Here is a 22864-nt window from a genome sequence, read left to right on the forward strand (position 1 = left end):
ATTATTATCAAAAGATTGTTTCGTAGTAAACGCTTGTTGCTTGTTTTAATAATTTTATTCCTTTCGTTAATCTTCAAGAGTTGGGATATGACAAATTAACTTTTTTTCGAATCACTATTATTTACGAAAACTTTTAAGAAATTAATTATATTGTATCGATATTACATATTTTTTTTTAGAAAAATTCTAAAATTGTTAGATAAACAAAGAAAAAAAGTACTAAACTATTTTGCCTCTGCCTATAATATACCCTATCTCTATATATTAATAAATATATTATTGCTTCATTCGATTTATTAAACAAATAATAATACCAAGCACACACGTCATAAATATATCTTGTAAATTCGAACTATATTTGTTTACAGACTATTTACGGTAAAGCAGTGTTAGACATTTAATATGGTTTAACGCAGTATGACGTAGAGGTGTACATCACACAATTGCGCTATTGACGAAACCGTTGTGTTGACATAATTTATCAGGACGGGTCCATTATTAATGTACGATTTCCTATAATAAAGATGAACTCCCTTTATATTATCAGTCCGTAGTGTTTATTCGGCAGTTAATACAAATATACTTTGTTTAAAATTGCGAAAATATATCTTTAGTACGCTTAGATATTTCTATGATATCTTAATGGTTAATACATTCGACGGAAATACGAACGTTTTAATGTTTCAACAAAAGACCTCGCCGTCAATAACTTTGCCATCGTCTGTTAAAAATTAATTACAGTATAAATCAAAGTAGGCGCTAATAGAGTTATTCAATGAAAAGAATTTAATTAATAGTTCGATACAACGGCAGAAAGATTCAAAAATTTCGTTAATGTTGCATCATTTTCCATAAAATACTTGAACGTTGTTATGATCTGTAATTTACACGTGCATATTTGCTGTGAAACGAAAAAGTACATTTTAAATTGGAAACAAAGCTAGCAGCTACACCTGATAACCTCGAAAACAAATACTAGTGTACATAAATAACATTTTTACATGTACTTTTACGATATCGAGAATTTAAAGGCATATAAAACGTCTTTGGGCAATGAAAGGCAAATTTAAATACAACGCTGGTATTTACTTCTCAGGTTTCTGTCAGTTTTGTCACAGGAGGCACGCCATTCAAGTATTTATTTACAACACAAGTATTTTTGTGTTTGAAGAGTAAGTGCGCCCGAGCACAGGCACAAGGGACATATCATCTTCGTTCCTATAGTTGGTTGGTCAATTTTTATCGGTAGTGGTAACCACTTATTATAAATAAATAAATTAAAATCTTGACAATTATATTTTGGATTTAAAAATCCAAATCCACATTGGAAACCTCTTTAACTCTGTTTTGGAATTATTGGGACGTATTAATTTATTAGACGTATTTATATACTTATGTATGTTTACAAGTATTTAAGGATATATGCTTTTCACTTAAAAATTTAAAATATAATTAATTAAATTATCTCTTATACGGTTCCAGATAAAGCGTATATAGCTCAAGTAATGAGCTTTATCGACGTACGGAAATCAGCTGGATTTACCATATAAAAATATTAAACCTCTTTTTGGAAAACAAAAAAAATGTTTTGGACATCAAAACTATATTTTAATTATCTGTGCATGAAATACATCAAAAGCAAAATATCATGCATAACCAATGCTGAAGCAGGGCGAGAAAACCATCAATTTACTGTATTTTTTTTCAAAATTAAAATCAATATAATACTCTATTAAATGATATCTAGACTCTCGCAAACACCTTTGAAACATAATTTCAAACAAATATTTAAAATTAAAGAAAAAAAGTAGAATTACGTACTTATTTTAATATTTTAATGTTTTATAATCAATCGGTTCCTTGAATACATACATACATATCAGCCGAAGGACGTCCACTGCTGGACATAGGCCTCCCCCAAAGATCGCCACAACGACCGGTCCTGTGCAGCCTGCAACCAGCGGCTTCCCGCGACCTTCACCAGGTCGTCGGACCACCTTGTGAGGGGCCTACCCACGCTGCGTCTACCGGTCCATAGTCGCCATTCGAGAACTCGTCGGCCCCATCGGCCATCGAGCAATGTGCCCCGCCCACTGCCACTTAAGTGTGGCAATTCTTCGGGCTATGTCGGTGACCTTAGTTCTTCTGCGGATGTCCTCATTCCTGATTCGATCTCGCAGAGAAACTCCGAGCATAGCCCTCTCCATTGCCCTTTGGGTGACCTTGAGCCTTCTTATGAGGCCCATTGTGAAGAGCCGTAAGTCATCACTGGCAACACACACTGGTCAAAGACTTTTGTCTTGAGACATTGCGGTATATGGGACGAGAAGATTTTGCGTAGCTTCCCGAACGCTGCCCAGCCGAGTTGGATTCGACGGTTGACCTCTTTATCAAAGTTGGACTTACCTAATTGGATCGTTTGTCCCAGGTATATGTAGTCATCAACAACTTCGAGTGTAAATTCACCGATTTTTATGGGAGTGGGCACAACATGGATGTTCGACATAATCTTCGTCTTATCCATGTTCATTTTAAGACCCACTCGTTCGGAGGCGTTACCCAGGTCATCGAGCATTGTGGTTAGGTCTTCCATGGTTTCAGCCATGACTACTATATCAACCGAATATACTACCGAACCTATATAACTGAATATATACTATATCAGCAAACCGAAGGTGACTGATATACTCGCCGTTAATGTTGATGCCAGATCCTTTCCAATCCAGAAGCTTGAAATCATCTTCCAAAGCAGCAGTGAACAGTTTCGGAGAAATAACGTCTCCCTGTCTCACTCCTCGCTGCAGTTGAATAGGTTTCGAGTTCTGGTCCTGTAGTCGGACTGACATAGTGGCGTTTTCATACAAGCATTTCAGCACTTCGATGTACTGATAGTCAATTTGGCACCTCTGGAGAGACTGTAGCACAGTCCAAGTCTCGATCGAATCGAAAGCTTTCTTATAGTCCACAAACGCTAAGCATAATTGCATGTTATACTCTTCAGTCTTCTGTATAACCTGCCGCAGCGTATGTATGTGGTCTATGGTGCTGAAGCCTTTTCCTTCCTGAAGTTCCTTGAATAATAAATGATATATATATATTGAAAGTGCATATTTAATTTAGCCGCATATTAATGTTAAAAGAATTCATGTCAAATAACAGCTATGATTATAGATCATTATATAGCTGACTCTTATGCGTGATATGTTAATACCCATACCTTGATATTTAAAGGGATGAAAAGGGATAATTAAACGATTCCAAACAACACACACACACACACACACACTCACTCACACACACACACACACACACACACACACACACACACACACACACACACACACACACACACACACACACACACATATCAGGTGGCCCATATGCTCGTCCGCCGAACGATTTTATTTAAAAAAATTATCATTCAATTTAACAGTCTACAAAATCAAATTTAATGACAATAATTGAAAAGAGTGCTTATTACATCGTTAAAATTTATTGATATCGATAATAATGAACGATCTACATAACAGTTGCATAGTTATATTTTTCTTAAAATACTTTTTGAATATCGAATTAATCTTAAAAAAATATTAACGGAAATATATTGTAAAGAACAATACATTAAGAAGTAACATATTTTATGACATAAAAGTTATAATTTATGATCTTATTGATGAATTAAATGCACTTGTTCGTTAAATTATTCGATTCCTATTATACAAAATGAATTTCAAACCCCATGATGTAGTTTTCATTAAAATCGGCTTCGATACTAATTTTAGTATTTTTTGGTACATATTTTTGTTTCGGATTTCGCCATCGACATCCTATTAATAAAATCACCCTGATCAAATAATTTCGGCCACTCGTGGACTAAGAATCAAAGTTAAAATATATATAGTAAGTTACACGGGTACTATCTGCGCGATTGGACAAAGTCGAAGGCTCCTACGGAACTAACTCTACTACTAACTCAAACGGAATCCTTTATTTTTTTCTGTTATTGGCACTACTTTCAAGCTTCCTCTTATATATTCGTTTCTCTCTCTCATCTCTATCTTATCATCCCCATCTCTGTTACATTCTTTTCCTTCTTCTTCATGGTCCAGCATTCCGATTGTATCCGTGGGTCACACGTTGTTTCTAAAAGTGACTTACGATAATGTTTAAAATTACTTCAAATATATTTTCTGAATTCGGACAAATATTGCAAATAGTAAATTCGTATTTGTTGGACGATATATTTGAAATGTTTGACTCGAAATAAAATAGTCGTACAAGTCGAATATGATATTTTTAAACGTCTCCAAACAGTTAATGTGCAAGTATTGTTTAATTGAATATTTCGTTTTTTTTTTTCTTCGAAAAATTATTTCCGTTTATATTTGGAATGAAGTTTAAAATGAGAGGAGAATATCTGAGAGAATGGGGACAGAACGCTTCTACGATTTAGTTGTCAGGTCCATTGTAAATATAACAATTTTTATCCGACAAAGTTCGAAATATACAATTTTTCCTACAGTAATTAGTGCCATTATAAATCCCTTTGATGTCCGAAATAAATAAACCAATTTACAGAAGTCATATAATTGAAGGTTCCGCGAAATAAATTTATCAAAAACTTCAAAATTTTAAAGTTTAATATCAGCTTTTACTGAGTAAATTACGATGAACATATTTGTTGTATGTTAAATACTAAATGTGGTTGTATGTACATTTATTCTGATATCTTATATGAAAAAGCAATCGTAAATGAATTATCGCTACGCGTTTAATCGATTACATTCGATGTCAAATCAATTAATGTGTAAACTGCGGTAAGCTCTGCCCTATATTGCACGCAATATCAACACGTACGTACGTACAAGCGTCCTACAAGCATATGCAGGTTTCACACGATTATACAAAACAATAATTTGCCTGTACACATACCTTAATATTCGATACAAGATTGTATTGACGATTAAAAGTAGAGTATTAATATTCGTTGATTTTCACGGAAGATATAAAAATAAGTGTTAATAATTGCTTATTTTCTTTCGGTTCCATACAGTGGTAACTTCGTTCCGAACAAATGGTTCACATTGAGCTACTTGTAAAAAAAATCGTTTTTGACAATTATTTACATTTAATTTTTATCACTGTATATCGATACAAAATAGTGCTTAAAATATAATAGCAACACATAGCGTACAACTAGATGCTTAAATAAATCTCACTCCAGTGAATTTTTTCCGTTTTTTATAGTGAAATTTGTATCTCCACAGACTTGTTTGTCTTTGGAATGTCTTTCCTTTAATTCGTTTTTTTTTTTTTTACCTTAGTTGTATCAGTATATTTTTAAAATTCTTAACACTTGATACCATAAAAAAGTTAAGCTTGAATTTTTAATATAAATAGTTCAGTTTTGTAAAGATTAATAATAAAATATTCATGTAAATAGTATTGACCAAATTTATTTAAAAAGGAACAAAGGTAAAATTTTAATTAAAATGAAGGAATAATCATAAATATAATTATGATTTTGTAAGTACTCATTACAGTCCATTAAAATTAATGTACATTATATATATTTTACTGATTATCCTGTAGTATTAAATCTAAATAAAAACTGAGTTCGAAGACCAAAACCCGACTACGGAAAAATCACAATCTATAAACTATGAAACAAGGATATATTCTTATTGTTGTGTGCAAACTAAATTGTCATATTTTAATTGTTATAACATTGGTTAGTGAAGTTGCGTATGGGCCACCGTTGTTAAGTGTTAACAACTACCCAAAGACATTACAGATCGTCATTACGCCACCACGGGATCAAAGATGTTATGTCCTCGTGCTGTAGTTGCAAATAGCTCACTCAGCCTTCAAACAACACGAACTTTGAAACACGACAACTCTACTTACGACTACTTCTACTTCCTCTACTGTTTTTAGAATATATGTGGGTGGTACACTGAGTTTATGTACTCAAATGTCAATAGTGATATTCCAAGGAAAGCCGCCGTCAGTTTGCCCTAAAGCTTATGATCGCTCACTACTGTTAATAATGTATGAATGTGTTGACTGGGAATGTTTTATATCTTTTTATTATGGTACGACTAATTTTGACTATATATATATAAACATACAGGTAAAAATCATAACCCTCGCTGTATTCAGGTGGATAGGATGCCTTATTTATCTGTAGAAATATGAATTCAGCGTTACAGCGCTCCGTTAAAGTGAAATCCACGTATCATGCAAAATACTCGCTGAAAATACGACTAGCCGACAGCGTTTACGGTAACTGTAGAACTATTTTGTAAGTACAAATTCGAAACTCGCCACTGTACACCTCCGTGAATTGCCAGGGAAATCTGAGTTTGGCTATGGGTACTTATTATAAAGTTAAAACGATACACGTGTCAAGTTTTTAATTTCAAATATAAGATACAAAAGTAATATCTAATATAAAATAAAGTTTTTTTTAATAAGCGAATAGACTGGCCCTATACCCACCCGGAAATAGTAACCATACAGCTAATCTTATTAAAAGAAGTATAAAATCTTTTTAAAATAATATATATAGGCCTAAAAAGAAACATTCATTCAACATCGTTAATTTGTAAAAATATCCCAACAAGTAGACGCTAATATAAGATACAAGGATTTAAAATAAAGCAGATCAATATTACAATGTTACAAATAAAAAAAAACTTTAAAATAATATACATAATATTATACTTATATAAACATATTAATAACAAGTAAACAGGGTTCGTCTCGCTCTAAAATGTTTTCCTATTTTAAATCTTATTAGTGCATCTGTGGGTTGGTAACGGTTTTGAACTAAAGCGATACATACTGCATTAAATCGACTAACTTTAATTTTTTTTAATTTACTTGGTGGTACGGCTTTGTGCAAACCCATCTGGGTAGGTACCACCCACTCATCATATATTCTACCGCCAAATAACAGTAATCTGTATTGTTGTGTTCCGGTTAGAAAGGTGAGTGAGCCAGTTGGTACGGCTACAAGGGACATAAGATCTTAGTTCCCAAGGTTGGTGGCCTATAGGTAACGTAAGGAATGGTTAATATTTCTTACAGCGCTTTTGTCTGTGGGCGGTGGTGACCACTTATCACCAGGTGGCCCATATGCTCGTCCGCCAACCAATACCATAAAAAAATAATAACAAATGTGCACAACAGATTGAACTGGTCAAGAGAATTTGCATAAAAGCTTGAAAAACAATGATGTTTGTCAAAGACACGGCCGTGTTGGAAAAAAAAAAAGTATAAAAAGTACAAACGTTCACATTAAACTGCGTACGTTTCTCATTTGTATCTGATTAGGCACGGGCTACTTTACGATCCTGTAGGTTCAATTGATATTGTTGATTGCGACTTGAGAGTGTTTACACTTGCCTTTCGTATATTGTATTCCATTCTAATATGGATAATTAAAAATCGAGATCTCTATCTTGGATCTCGAATTTAATAATTGGTTATCAGAAAAAAAACTTTTACAAATATGAATATTGGAAAACGTCACATACATTACTCTGATCCCAATGTAAGTAGCTAAAGCACTTGTGTTATGGAAAATCAGAAATAACGACGGTACCACAAACACCTAGACCCAAGACAACATAGAAAACTAATTAACTTACACACTACTCAACCACGGAGGTCGTCAAAATATCTATATAGATAAACTTAAGAAGGTTTTATATTTATATATAGAAGCATTTCTCATTAAATTTCATAAACTAATTTAAATTATACATACAATATATGATTGAATAATAATGTTAATTAATTAACACGTCTATGTTATTTCTTGGAAAAAGTTATTCTATTCAATTGAATGATGTAACATGACGATACAAAATATTACGAGCCCACTTCAGTAAACGATATATTCGATTTAATATTTTACGTATTTGAAGCAATTATAAATATATAACGTAACATATTATTTATATATATATAATACATTTAGTTTGGAGCGGCGATCCCAGTAGTTAAGCATGTGACTCTTAAGCGAAGATAACAGGTTCAAATATGACCGAGCACCACTGAATTTTCATTTTTTATTTTTATTTTAGAGGTGGCAAACGAGCAGGAGGCTCATCTGATGGAAAGTGACTACCACCGCCCATGGACATCTGCAACACCAGGGGGCTTGCAGGTGCGTTGCCGGCCTTTCAGGAATAAGTACGCTCTTTTCTTGAAGGTTCCCAAGTCGATTCGATTTGCACATGTGTTTATAATTCATCTCGCTTCGTTATTGTTATACCAATCAAATATAAATATAATATAAATAATATACTTAAGATAGCTTTGTAGCAGTTATAAAAGGCTTCGTTTTCATATAAAAATTGTATAAAATCATATTTTATTTATGAATAAGCTAGTTAATCATTGGAATGAAGTTGCTTTCAATATAATACACCTGTTGATAACAATTACAATACTTAATTGAAAACTACGTAAGATGACGACGCTTGGAATATAAAAATATTTGAACTTACATAATACATGCGACGATAGTAATATTATAATAGATTTAAAATAATATTTGTTAATTTTAAGATTTTATTTTTTGTGTTGGTGTTGGTTTTTAAAATTTTTAATTTTATTTTTATTTCGTCCTTTTTAAAGTAGGTATAAATATTAGGAAGGTATTTATAGTGATTTGTTAGTTGAGTTAGTTACTTAGTTAGGTACTAGGTATCATAGGTATAAATATAGTGATACTTGAGACTAATTGATTCCATTTAATTTCTTATCATCGAAATCTAAACGGTACCCTAACATGTCTTATTTGAAGTCATGGTTACCTTACCATGTTCTTTCAATATCATTGAAGTAACACGGAACCAAATTTCGAATCGATAGGACGGAAGGTAGTCAGATATCCTCATCAACTATTAAAGAGCTGATGATCTTCAAACGGTTAAACAGATTTTCATGAAACATGGCTTAGAACACTCCGGATAAAATGATCTATGTTTGGGAGCTGCGATACCACAGACAGACTTACAGATACACAGACACGTTAAACTTATATACCCTCTCTTTTGGCGTCAAGGGTCAAAAACATTATGAAATCGATATAACCTGTTTGTACTTTAAACTGAAAAATAGCGAAATGAATATAACATATAATCGAGTTGAATTCGGATACGCAGAAGAGTAATCGCAGAAACCCCGGCTTGTCCGATCCATTAAGATAAAAATGCGAAAAAACTGTGGTATTATTAATGATACGTATTAAAATTTATCAATGAGCTCTTTCAATTAATCTCTCATTATAAAACACTTGTAACTTAATATGGCAATTAGTTATTTTAAAAATGAAATGTATTTAAATAAAGGAACATCATTTATTATTTTCTCCGAAAATATTGTTATAATAAATTTATTTTTAACCATATATTTATTTCGTTCAATAAACTTCACAAGTATATACTGAATACTATACGACCTGGTGAACATCTTGTCAACTACACTTTAGTTTTTGTCATAGTGTAGATGTTACCCAGAGAAGTCTGAAGCAAACGTTAATTGGGATTTCCTTCGTGTTTTTTCGAAAGATTTACTAACGGAGAAGATTCATGTTAATGTTTACGACGTTGGCCGTGCGAATCTGTCCACTGCCTCCTCAAGCCAAGCCGTCTTTGAATTTCAGCGAGACTAAAGAACAGGAATGTTTTTCTTTTATATTATATATATATTAGACAGATTCAAATCTATACATATAATAAAATTGAAGTGTCTGTTTGTAATATTAAAATAACATTTTTTACAATTTTTGTCTGTCTGTCTGTTTGTTCCGGCTAATCTCTGGAACGGCTGAACCGATTTCGATGGGACTTTCACTGGCAGATAGCGGATGTAATAAGGAGTAACTAAAGCTACTTTAGACTACTTTTATTTTAGAATTATATATAAAATAAAATCACGCTACAATATCCAAATAACTTAAATTCAAACAACGCACACGAAGTCGCGGGCACAGCTAGTTATATATAAATTTGGATGTAATTTTGTGGATTAAAAACGGTTAGCGTTGCTTTTCTTGCAGATTCCTCCTGGTGGAATTTATGTGCCAATTAGTAGCTTTACATTTAATTTAATCTTGCAAAATGAACATTTGATTACACTTTATTTTGTTCGTTTAATTCATACATTTATTTATATTTTCTAAATTTTAATAAATATCAGTTTGATGCAATTAAATTTAGGTCTTACGTGAGGTAAAAGCCAATACAAATCGAGATAGGTACGACTGAACTAAAGGTTATTTATTGATAGATGTTGTGATCTATTAAATACTAATACAGAACCTTTTCTGGATTTTTATGCTAATACAAGGAGGTTTTATTGTTTCTAAAATATTGCCATGCAAGTCGGCCATTAGCTGGTATTATATAAAAAAAAAAAACTATCGCAATGAGCACGTCAACGCAACGGTATGACTTGTATGGTGATGTCACTACACCTTAGATGGTTCGAGTTAACATAAACAACGAAGTACTTTGTACTTATATGCGCTTTTGTCATATAATATTAAATAAATTACAACGTCTAAATATTGTTTAAAAAGAGCTGTCACGGTTCAATGGCCAAAACATGTGAATTTTAACAGGTGTCACGATTGATATCAAAAGTATCTCTTAACTTCGTTTTAGGAGTTAGTATTTCAAGTTATAAATAATATCAGTTTACCCAAAGACAAACATACTTATCGGTCGTAACACGCATGGAGAATAATATAGCTAAGAAATATGTTTTAACAAATTAGATTTTTAGACACACACAAAACATATTTGTTGCGAAAATCAAATATACTTATATCGATAATAATCATTACGAAAAGAAAGTTGAGAGGTGTCGAGGGACGCCAGGATGGAACGATGTTCTTTTCGATTAATTAGTGAAGGAATTGTAATAATTTTTTTTTTTTAAGTTTTAATAATAATAATTATTATTTTTTATTATTTATTATGTACAAAAAACCTGTATACACTCAACGCAAATAATCGTCGCGACACCACACTATTCAATGCGAAATAGAAATGAAAATATCTGGCTTGCTTTCTATAAGAGAGAGAGAGAGAGAGAGACAGACAGAGAAACGTGCGCACGCCGCACAGCTTACAATAGCAAAAAGTGTTGTTACATCTTTTCGTGAGAATTTTTTCCGTCTAGCCCCCCCGTCACAACGCGCGATAAGGAACTTCGTTCCAATAATATCGATCACTAATTGAATTAAAAATAAAAGTTTATGACGTTATAAATCTACTAAATGAAAAAAGAAAAATTTATTCCCTTGTATCTATTTGTAGCAGTTAGTTTCTGTTAATTGTACGCGAAAGTCCCTAGTCACACAAAATCTGTTACACTACTACTGCACCGTTACATCACAGTTGTGTCAACTTGAATGTTTGTAATAAAAAAGATAATAATATATACGGGGACTGCGATAGATCAGCGGCACGCCCTTCATCTGGTACAGGGTACGCTTCTGGTACAGGGTTCATGGCGTGGCGTAGGTCTCAGGCAATTAACCACAACGAAACAATATGAAAATTCTTGTACTTTATATCGGTAATCAGCAATCACAAATTATAAAGTAGGTATATTATAACTATCCGAGTTGCGTGAATCAACGGTCCTGTTTGGAAGGCCCGAACTGTATCGCTCTCTATAATAATATTAAGCTTCCGATTTAACGCTCTCGAAAGAATTAAAAATGTGACAGTTGTCCCTTCCTTTTCCTAACGATTCCATTCACGTGACTCGTTATGTCACGGCTTTCACCAAGTTAAAAATTAATCATAATCGACGACATATATTATAAAATCGACAGCAAAAAAGTTATGTTCGATCACCATATCGGTTAAGCTAGGATTATCTTAGTTTTTCGTGTTGAGAATAAAATATTATGAATCATCATGAATACAATATGTTATTTTAGCAAGTATATCACTATTATACAATATATAATGCAGTTAAACCGATATAAAAAGTTTTAATTTCAAATATGCTGATGGAAAATTTTGATCCATTATAATACCTATATATATAAATAAACAAGTAGAGAATATCATTGAATCTGTAACAACAATTGGATACAGTAAATTAAATTAAATACGACAGAACGAAAGCGTTGAAAACGAAAAATGTATTAATTTAACAGAAAAAAAATTAGGTACTGAATAATTAAGAATTTATTCATTACTAAGAAATGATTCACGTGAAGCGCTCTCGCAAAATCTTAATATTCTAACGTATTACTCGACCTAAATCAAATTAAATTCAAGAATCATTATATGAAGACTCAAATACAACTCAGCTTTTGACATCTTTGCAGACTTACACATAGTCTGTTTTTTAGAGATATTGTCTTTGATTGCTATTTAGTCCAAAACGAGAAGGACAAGGTCCTCAACATCTTGTCCGATATATCTCGTGGATTGATTGTTGTAATCCATGTTAAAGTAATCTGATTTGCTTGGTAGTATGGCAAGACAATAGCAATACAGTGTATACAAGGTGCACTGGTGATGTAAAAAAATATTTATATTCCTTTATGCACTGATGTATATAGATGGTGGTGACCACTTAACTTCATTATATAAAACTTTATTATTTTATAAAATACTTATTTCTTAGCTTAGCCCAGCAGTATGACATATATCACTACATTTTATACACAGGTAATCAAGTCAACAGAATGTCTCTTAAAGAGATGGATTGGATTTCATCCCACCGCGCTGATCCAATGAGGGCTGGATATACATGTTTTCTGCTGGTTTACATACGACACGTCTAGATTACATCAAACGCAGAGACGATTTATTGTATTTTATATTCGTTACTTTCGCTTAAATATACCTTAACATTAAAAATAATAATTATGGATAAAAAAGTATCTAACAATAGTAAATCGACCCATATTGTACTTTTCTTAATAGTAAAACATAAATTATAAACAAAACCGCGTTAAAAGCTAGTGTTAATCTCAAGCAATAAAGCGCTGCGTAAAGCGAACTTGAAACATTATTTACGACTGTGTATTGTTCATTGAGTTCGAATTTGATTGCCAATATGTGTCAACTGCCGGAAACTCATTGATAGGTTTAACGTCAGAAATAGTGGGTTTGATACCCGGAGTAAATTGCGCGGTCATTAATGCCGTCCGGTCTGGCTTGTACTTAATTACTATTTTCGGAGTACGAGAGGCTGGATTTGAGGATTGATTTTTTCTCAGAGACTGTTTCCCTAGGTTCGTCAGTTTTAATACTTTATACAGTTTTATAAATAAACAACATAAACGGCGGTGGTCGATGGCTCCAAAAAAAACTGTCTGTTGGTTTAGTGGCTACCTTATGACACAGTCTTGAGTTCCCGGTTAAAGTCCCGATTAAGGTCAATGAGAATTTATTGGGATTTTCTGATATACTCAGTAGCAGCAGCTTGGAGATGCTTCGGTGCTTCAGATAACTCGCAAAACCTTTTTCCGTGGCTCTGAGCTCTCCTCGTTCGCGCGATGTATATTAGAAAATATAGACAATACCCTCATTGTCACACACATTTCAGAATTATAACTAAAGACTTGGTGTTTCTGTGATACGACTCAACCATCTCTCCACGTAACGCTCGAATATCAGCACAGTTATTAATTTTGACATGCATACTTTTATGATTACTCGATGTGTGAGTTTTCGTGAAGGTCAAGCTGCGCTAAGATTACGCTCTGAAGATTTAAAACACACAAAGAGAATACGCTTGTCTCTCTAGATTCTGAGGATTATCCTTCGAATGAATTTTGCGGATTCGACCTGAACGATAATAGTAGTGGAGTGTAATTACGGTGTCCAGTCGCATCCCCTAGATTGATTTTAGATCCTGTCAAGGCTGCTTCTGTTATCGGGCCTATTAGTTCCGATATAAAGTCGGTCGGTTTGTAGCTCAGGAGGCATAGTTCGTTACGACTGGTCAAGTCATCGAGAATACTATATAATTTCTATTCAATGCAGCAGCGCTTCCTATTATTTGACCGGTGAATAATGACATCTTAAGTGACCAACAATTCTAATAAATGGTTCAAATCTCGTTCAATTGAAATACTTGGTAGGTATATTTTTAAAAGTAAAAATATTAACAACGATGACAAGAAATTAAATTATTAGTAATTATACCATATGAATATACCATATGAATAATAAAAAAATAAGTTATTTAAAATTCTGGACCGAGCAGGTCTAGGTTTAAGGCAAGATTTAAGGGATGGTTAATATTTCTTACGGTGGACTCATACCATACGATGGTAATAATGCTAGTCCGCCTGCTTATTATACATTTCCGTTTGTAGTGTACAAATAATAATACAATACATACAGGACACCATAGTGGTCGAAATTCAGCTGACATTATTATTATTACAAACGCTATATGCAATACGATATGTTTTGTCATTTCGTCTATTTTGTGCCTATTGTATATGGCTATCAGTCGAGTACGATCAAGAAAACGCATGTTCGTTGTTCAATTATCGCTAACAAACCAACAATAGTATGCCTCGAATGAAATAATAGAACATACGAATATAAATCAAATGATATGATTTAATTTATAATAATATTTAGTATTGATTGTTAATATTAACTTCTGATATTATTGATGAAAAATTTTTGTGGTTTATATTTTCGGTCTGTGAAATATTGACTGTTTACTATAATAAATGATAGACTATGAATAAAAAATGTAAAGTAGAGCTATTCTGTAAGTAGAAATTCGTAACTCAACGCAGAATTCAAGCGTGGAAAGTGAAATGTCAGAATATATTCGTTTCGAATGTCAATGGATGAAATTCAAGGTGAATTTCTACAGAAATGCACTGCAGCTGTTATTTAAATGCACAGAATAAAAACGCGTTTATATAACATAAGAAAAATGCTATAAAATATCATTAATCACTGATAACAATATAACGATGTCTACTGCAGAACTTCTGAATATTCCAACAATTTTTAAAGTCTATTATTAGTATAGAGATACAAATTCATTCAATTTGTAATTTTCACATTCATACAAATTTAAAGACACAACATCCGAATGAAAATGCACGATCATTGATATGGTTTAAAATTTCTATAAAACGGGCAGTTAATTTAGTAGCTGAACAATTTTAAAGCCATATAATAAAAATGATGTTATGGAATGCTCATTTCAAACAAACGATGAATACCGTCTGCATTTTCACGCGATTAACAAGCGATGCGCGATACATTCCCCGTATATACATAGAGCTGTTTTATTGAAATATAATCTCAATGTATATTTAATATAGATCAAATGAAATTGTTAAACAAATTCCAGATTATTAAACGAAATTCTGATTCAAACAGACATAATGTCCTGCGTTAACGTCTGTTGAGAGTTCTTAAATTCGACGGCAATATATCGATCGTAAATTATAACCGCGGGCTAAAGCTAGTGGAACATGATTAGACGCTCGCTTTATTGTAACGCGATACGTTATGGGCGTTAGTTACTTACCGCTGGCTACACGAGATTTTCGACCCTATTATGTTTACACTTGCCATATATAACGGTTATGAATTGTTTTAAACGTTAATCTATAAAAAGATTTAGCCAAATGATGAAATAAAAAGTACGAAGCTAAAGTTTGAATAGGAAGGAATATGATGATTTTAAACGTTTATTAATTCGCTGGGTTATATCAATAGCAGTGCAACAATTTGTCAAACGAGAAGTATTTTGTTTACAATTAATCTCGTACGTGAAGATAGAACGTCGTTTATATACACACAAGTTACCTTACAGTGTATACAAAGATATTCTGTAACATTTATATCGTGAAAGATTAAGAATTTTAGTTTTTACCAGGTATCTTTGTATGTGTGTGGGTGTTTGTTTTTGTGGGTGTGGAATTTCGAGGCTTAAGTTTTTGGGTTCTACTCAAAAAATTTTTAGAAGCTCGTTTTTTAGATAATTAACTCTGAGTGTAAGACAATTTTTTTTTGATGGGGATCAAGATTTTGGATGCAATAAATATATAATCTTTAAGAGCATTTTTTGAGGATTACTTAGAACGGACACATTTTCATGTAAACCAAACTAAATCATATTAATGTGGCATTATATATTTCTAAAGGGATTGTCCGTCCCTTTAGACACATAATTCGTGTTAGTTTGTAGTTTTAAACTTTAACAGTTATAAATTTTTTTTTGTCACAGACATAAAAAAATTCAGATTTCTTGCATCGCATCAAATAACGAAAATACATAGTTTGTTACTGTAAAAAATAATTGTAAAATGTGACATAAAAAAAATCCCGCTGAGTTTTTGCCGGTTCTTCTAAGGTCCAAGGCGTTTATTTCGGAACCTGTGGTAGATTTTTATCAATAAGAAACTGTAGCACTTATTATAGAAAAGATTTTTACTTTAACTTGACTTTGAATAAGATATGGACCTACCAGGACTATGTATGGTAGCACTAACTAACCTAACGTACAGGCAAAGAACACTTATTTATTATGTACACATCAATTGGTATTTTAATAAAAATAATAATAAACACATACATAGATAAATACACAGCTATTATTAAATATTTGCCATTAAGTAACAAAGGGAAACTTCCTCAATATTAACAGCAGTTTTGTGGTTTTTATTGTGAGTACGAAATGAATTGTTTAAAAATTGAGAATATTTTGACAAATTGAATGGGTACTGCAGGTACTGCAGTATTGCAATTCAATTTGCCAAGCCAACAAAACCTACGAAATACAGTACAAACTACTCTCTTTATCAAACAATTGAATTTTGTAAAGCAAAATTATACATATGTAATATATATTATATTCACTTATTTATGAATGAATCGAAAATGAATGTTTGTTGTAAAACATTACAAAGAGGCTCTTTTCGAATAGTTAGATGAACTTAAGTTTCTACGTTTGAGGATCATTGTATAATTCATCTTGTAGGCCTACACAAGGTGAGTTACTGGGTGAGTTACCCAGAATAGCTTGACTGAAATGAATGAATTATACAGAAATAAGCACGTGAAAATTCAGTGGTCCTCGCCCGTTTTCGGACTTCAATTATCACATCCACTCATCTTAGTTCGCTCTCCAACGAAACAACATGCGGGTCTCGGATAACCTACTAATATATTAGGTTAGTAGATAAACAATATTTTTTCTAAAAAGTTAGAAACAACAGGAATGTACAAAAGATTAAATAAATATATCTAAATATACATTAACTGATGAAAAATATAATAGATTATTTTAGTAGTAGGTTGTTATTATGAGTAGCATTAGCACTTAGCATTAGCAGCCTGTAAATTTTCCCACTGCTGGGCTAAAGGCCTCCTCTCCCTTTGAGGAGAAGGTTTGGATATTTCCACCACGCTGCTCCAATGCGGGTTGGTAGAGTACACTTGTGGCAGAATTTCGTTGAAATTAGACACATGCAGGTTTCCTCACGATGTTTTAGTTCACCGCCGAGCACGAGATGAATTATAAACACAAATTAAGCACATGAAAATTCAGTGGTGCCTGCCTGGGTTTGAACCCGAAATCATCGGTTAAGATACATGCGTTCTATTTATTATTAGAACGCGTTATTATGAGTATTATCTTCTTATGAATATTACCCGTACGATATGAGAACCCGGTATTTAATTAAAATATATTTAATCGTCCTGTCATGGGAAGCCCCGAACATCCAACCAAAAGATCGACTGTCATAAAACTATTGGTTTTTAACATTGCTAAAACATACCTGTATGAGGCAAGGTGATTGTGCACATATTGTTATTCGCTAAGCTGTACGATGGCTCATCTTTTGGCTTCAACAGCTCGTGCGTTGACACAGCGTGAATTGACAGCTCCTGTTTGAAGAGAATTAAATATGAACATCGAATAATAATATAAATTGTTGAATTGGTACCAGCAGTACTTTGTGTGGTTGTGTGAAGTGTGAGCACGGGCCCTTGTGCCTGTAGTTAGACTGGTAACTACAGGCACAAAGGACATAACGTCTTAGCTGCCAGGGTGGTGGAGCATTGGTGTAATGAATGGTTATTATTTTTATTAGTGTCAATGTTTATAGGCGGTGGTGACCACTTTCCATCAGGTGGCCTGTTTGCCCTAAAACCGCCTACATTAAACATAAAAAAATGCTAAAGGATAAATTATAAACTATTTAATATTTCGATATTTCTATAATCACACCGTCGACTTAACTAAGTCAGGAAGATGATTTTTTTAACGAATTAAAATATCGATACATCACAAGAAACTAAACTATAATACACGTGTATTCAATAGATCTAGAAAATGAAAAGGGAAAGACATAAATTTTTTAATATTATACAACATAAATCGTTAAGACGATAATTCCATAAACTCTGATTTTATCCGAAATTTATCTAAGGCTTCTATGGTGATAAGATATTTTGGATAAAACTCTACAACCTGACCTTCGCGGACATGTGAAATATGACATGACTCGAACTACGAATGGATGAATTCGTGAAAAAACAGAGAATTTAATTTCAGTCTATTGTACGCTGTGCTCGCCATAAACAAATGTCGATATCCTTTGAGCTACAATCAATGACAAATATTTTGTTATGTATCGTTAATTCAGAAATAGTTCGATAGAAAGCCAGTATCGTGCAAAAACCGTCGAAACTTTTATGTATACACATACAGGAACTTAATTATACATTTCATATCAATTTGTCTTTTCTAGGAAGCCTTGGCAAAAAATCGCTAGTAAATACTACGTAATAGAACGTAATATCAACAAATTGAGTTAAAAACATTTAAAAAATTGCAGCTTTTCGTATAGTCTTCATAATAACTTTACTTGGTGGTGGTTCTGCAAACCTGTAGGTACCCACTCATCAGATATTCTGCCGCCAAGCAGCCGTACTTGGTAACGTTGTGTTACGGTTTGAAGGGCGAGTGAGCCAGTGTAACTACGGGTACAAGGGACATAACAGTAGTAATCGAACTGGCAGTCGAGGTGTCGAACTTTTAAATATTGCTTTAAATTATCCGGCAATATATCCCAGTCTATAATGAAACTGCCTATAATAGATCTAACACTACGTATGCTTAAAAACTTGATCATAATATTTGAAATAATTTTCAATCTTTTTTAGTAAATACTTTGCACTCATAACATATTTGCATAAACGTTTTTTGTTTACAAACTTGCAATTCACCTGATAAATGGTAACCATTAGCATTTTTTTTTAAAAAAGCCGAGATGGTCTACTGGTTAGAACACGTGCATCTTAACCGATGATTTCGAGTTCAAACCCAGGCAGGCAACACTGAATTTTCATGTGCTTAATTTGTTTTTATAATTCATCTCGTGCTCGGCGGTGAAGGAAAACATCGTGAGGAAACCTGCATGTGTCTAATTTCAACGAAATTCTGCCTCATGTGTATTCCGCCAACCCGCATTGGAGCAGCGTGGTGGAATATGCTCCAAACCTTCTCCTCAAAGGGAGAGAAGGCCTTTAGCCCAGCAGTGGGAAAATTTACAGGCTGCTAATGGTAACCACTGCAATAAAATTTAACCATTCCTCACGCCTATGCGCCACCAACCATGGGAACTGAGATGTTATCCAATACAACAAGTATTGCTGCTTGACGGTAGAATATTTGATGAGTGGGTGGTAACCAGACGGGCTTGCACAAAGCCCTACCACCAAGTAATAGAATTATTATAGATGCGGTCTCAATTTTAAAGCCAGCTTAATTATAATTGGTCTATCACATCGCTGCATCAAGCTCATTATTTCTTTGGTACCGTTAGTAAAATCTGTTAACATATGTCATTATAAATGTATTGGTATGGTTATTTTTAGTATCAATTACTATAAACTCGTTTTGTTTCATTAACTGTATTGTTCGATGATTAAATGGAGGCAATTAAATTTATTCTACTATGAAATGTGAAATAAATATTGATAATTTCGAGCTAACTAAATAGCTTGAACATTATCACGTCATGTTACAGAAATTGATTTGAATGTAATTCAGGAATACTATGATCTGACATGATACTCTTTTGGAAAAAAAAATTATGTTCTATTATAATATTATTTTTATAATATCAGCCGAGCCGAGATGGAGCAGTGGTTAGAACGCGTGCATCTTAACCGATGATTTCGGGTTCAAACCCAGGCACCACTGAATTTGTGTTTATAATTCATCTCGTATTCGGTGGTGAGGGAAAACGTCGTGAGGAAACCTGCATGTGTCTAATTTCAACGAAAATCTGCCCCATGTGTATTCCACCACCGCATTGCAGCAGCGTGGTTAAATATGCTCCAAACCTTCTCCTCGAAGGGAGAGGAGGCCTTAGCCCAGCTGTGGGAAATTTACAGGCTGCTAATGTAAAAAAAAATGTATATAATATACAAATATTATATATATATAAAAAAAATCCTGGTTGGTTATAGAGAACTAATGTATTTGATATTAAAAAATTCATTTAAAAAAGGTTTCATCAGTTTACAATTAAATCAAAACAAAACCTGTCATAGGTTTTGAAATACATAAAAAATATTTTGAATAAACTCGAAGTTTCGCGGGCGACCCACTAGTATCATATTTAAAACATCCTTTCTTTTTTATGTTATTGATGGCATACGAGCAGGAGGCTCACCTTATAGAAAGTGACTACCACCACCCACGGACATCTGCAACACCGGGGCGTTTTAAGATGCGTCGCTGGCCTTTAAGAAAGGAATACGCTTTTTTCTTGAAGGATTCAAGTCGTATCGGTTCGGAAAAATCGCCGGTGAAAGGAAAAAATCTGTTTGCACGCTCTTGCGGGTAAAACCACTCGTATATCATGACGGTTAACGACACGGTTTCTTGCAGCTTTCACTCCTATAGTACGAATATCACATACAATAATATACATATATATATATTTTTATCGAAATTATATTTTTTTATTTATTTTACTGTCTTTTGTTAACTTTATTTGTAAGTCCAATCAATTATCATCAATTTCGATGTTCCGCTAAGCGTAACGTGACGGTCATTTGTTTATTGATACTATAAACCACAAATTTATCCGCGTATTGAATGATCATTACGATTCTAATCTTTCTATAAATATCGACACAGTGTTAATAAAATACAATTAAGCCTGATTACTGGCTGGCTGTATATTTTAAAACCGTCATACATACTAATACAGATAAAAATAACGCAAACTCTGCTAGCTCAAAAATTTCTCATGATGATAGGTGAGTCATTAATACCAAGTCTTAAATACACGCTGCACGCATTCTTATAATTTGAGATGGTTTATTGAGTATTGAATACAAAGAATCAACCTTTGTACAATCTGCTGACGAGTTTCGTATTTAATATAGGCTAGATCCATAGGCGTCAAAAATACAAATTCCGTCTATATTTTTCTCATGTTAATATTAAATCGAATGTTGAATAGCTAATAAATAAACAGCAATATCTATTTTTGAATACGTGGGATGCTTTCTCCAATCTTGAATGAACGACAGTCGACCCTCTGCGTAATGTGCTTGTAACACCGTCCAAACGGGGAGAGACTAGCGACTCTAAGAATAAATAAATAAAAAAAAAACAATTTAAATATTAAAAAGTTTTGTGTCCGATTTTTGAAAATCGAAATTAAATGATCTAGTTGGCGCGTTTTGTGGTCTATGGAATTCGATTTTGTGGTTTACAGAATGACTTCTGAGCGCGTGTTTGTTTTCCGCGATATAGACACGTACACGCAAGATATATGTACGTACGTATGTTCGCGAATATCCCACTTCGTTTATCTTCGAAATAAATAAACACCTGATTATATGACTTATGATGAATTAAATAGGCTTTAGAAATTTAAATAAACTATATTAATATTAAGTTTTTTTGTCATTCAATTTATTAATGATTTATGTTATAACGTGAGTAAAACAAAATACGTCCATATCAAAAATTATGTTTTTTTTTTATTCTATTTGTCTTGGCTTTCGAATAAATATGATTAGGTAATAAATTTTAAATTCTTATTCCATGAAATTATAATATAAGTAACAAATTTGCGTTGCGTCATAAAATTAAACATCTTAACGGTCTTTACAAAATGACGAGAATCGTTATCTGTAATCAATTTCTGGTGACGTCATAAATATCCGATGACATTGAGAACAGTTCTAAGAATCTAAAACACTTCATTCGGCTCTGTGTAAGCGCGTTACGGACATTGGTTGTACCTATTGTAACTTTGCTGTTTAAAAACATAACTCAGGTCTCGTATTACAAAATTATCGCTCAATAAATAAATCGGTTAAGTGGAACTGAAAACGAACCAATTTTATACTATTTTAAATATATATACTTGATATATATTTAAATGAATACACCGAAGAAAATAAGCAAGACACGAAATTGATCTCTCTATACAAATATTGAAAAGGCGCGTCGTTTTTTGTTTAATTAGCAAAGCGTAAATATTACGTACAAATACGTCCGTAAAACTATAAAAATTTAATAATATGGTAATATTAATGGTTAGTTCCATAATTTGTATATTGTGTGACAATTCAATTAACATTTAAAAAAAGTCAAATTTTAAATTTGACAATGAAATACTGAATACTGCGATTTATCTACGAGTATTAAAGATAAATATCTTGGCTTAACAAAAAGTTTTTTTGTAAGCGTTTATTACTCACAAAGATTTCTTGTTAATTTTGTTGGTTTATATTTTCGAATTAAAAGTTCTCAAACTAACAATTTCGTACAATACTCCCACTAAACGTCATTT

The 22864-nt window shown here is 32.8% G+C and overlaps 1 protein-coding gene across 3 annotated transcripts in view; it reads right to left on the reverse strand.

Moving 5' to 3' along the window:
• LOC125076134 (forkhead box protein L2-like) overlaps window positions 1-22864 on the reverse strand; it is a 105753-nt gene that overhangs the window by 42506 nt on the left and 40383 nt on the right. For all 3 annotated transcript variants that reach the window (XM_047688108.1, XM_047688107.1, XM_047688109.1), the window contains exon 3: window positions 17816-17924. In XM_047688108.1, coding sequence (XP_047544064.1) covers window positions 17816-17924 — 109 coding nt within the window. The remainder of the gene's footprint in view (window positions 1-17815; window positions 17925-22864) is intronic.

This window comes from Vanessa atalanta, chromosome Z (genome assembly GCF_905147765.1).
Source record: "Vanessa atalanta chromosome Z, ilVanAtal1.2, whole genome shotgun sequence".
Classification (NCBI taxonomy): Eukaryota; Metazoa; Arthropoda; class Insecta; order Lepidoptera; family Nymphalidae; genus Vanessa; species Vanessa atalanta.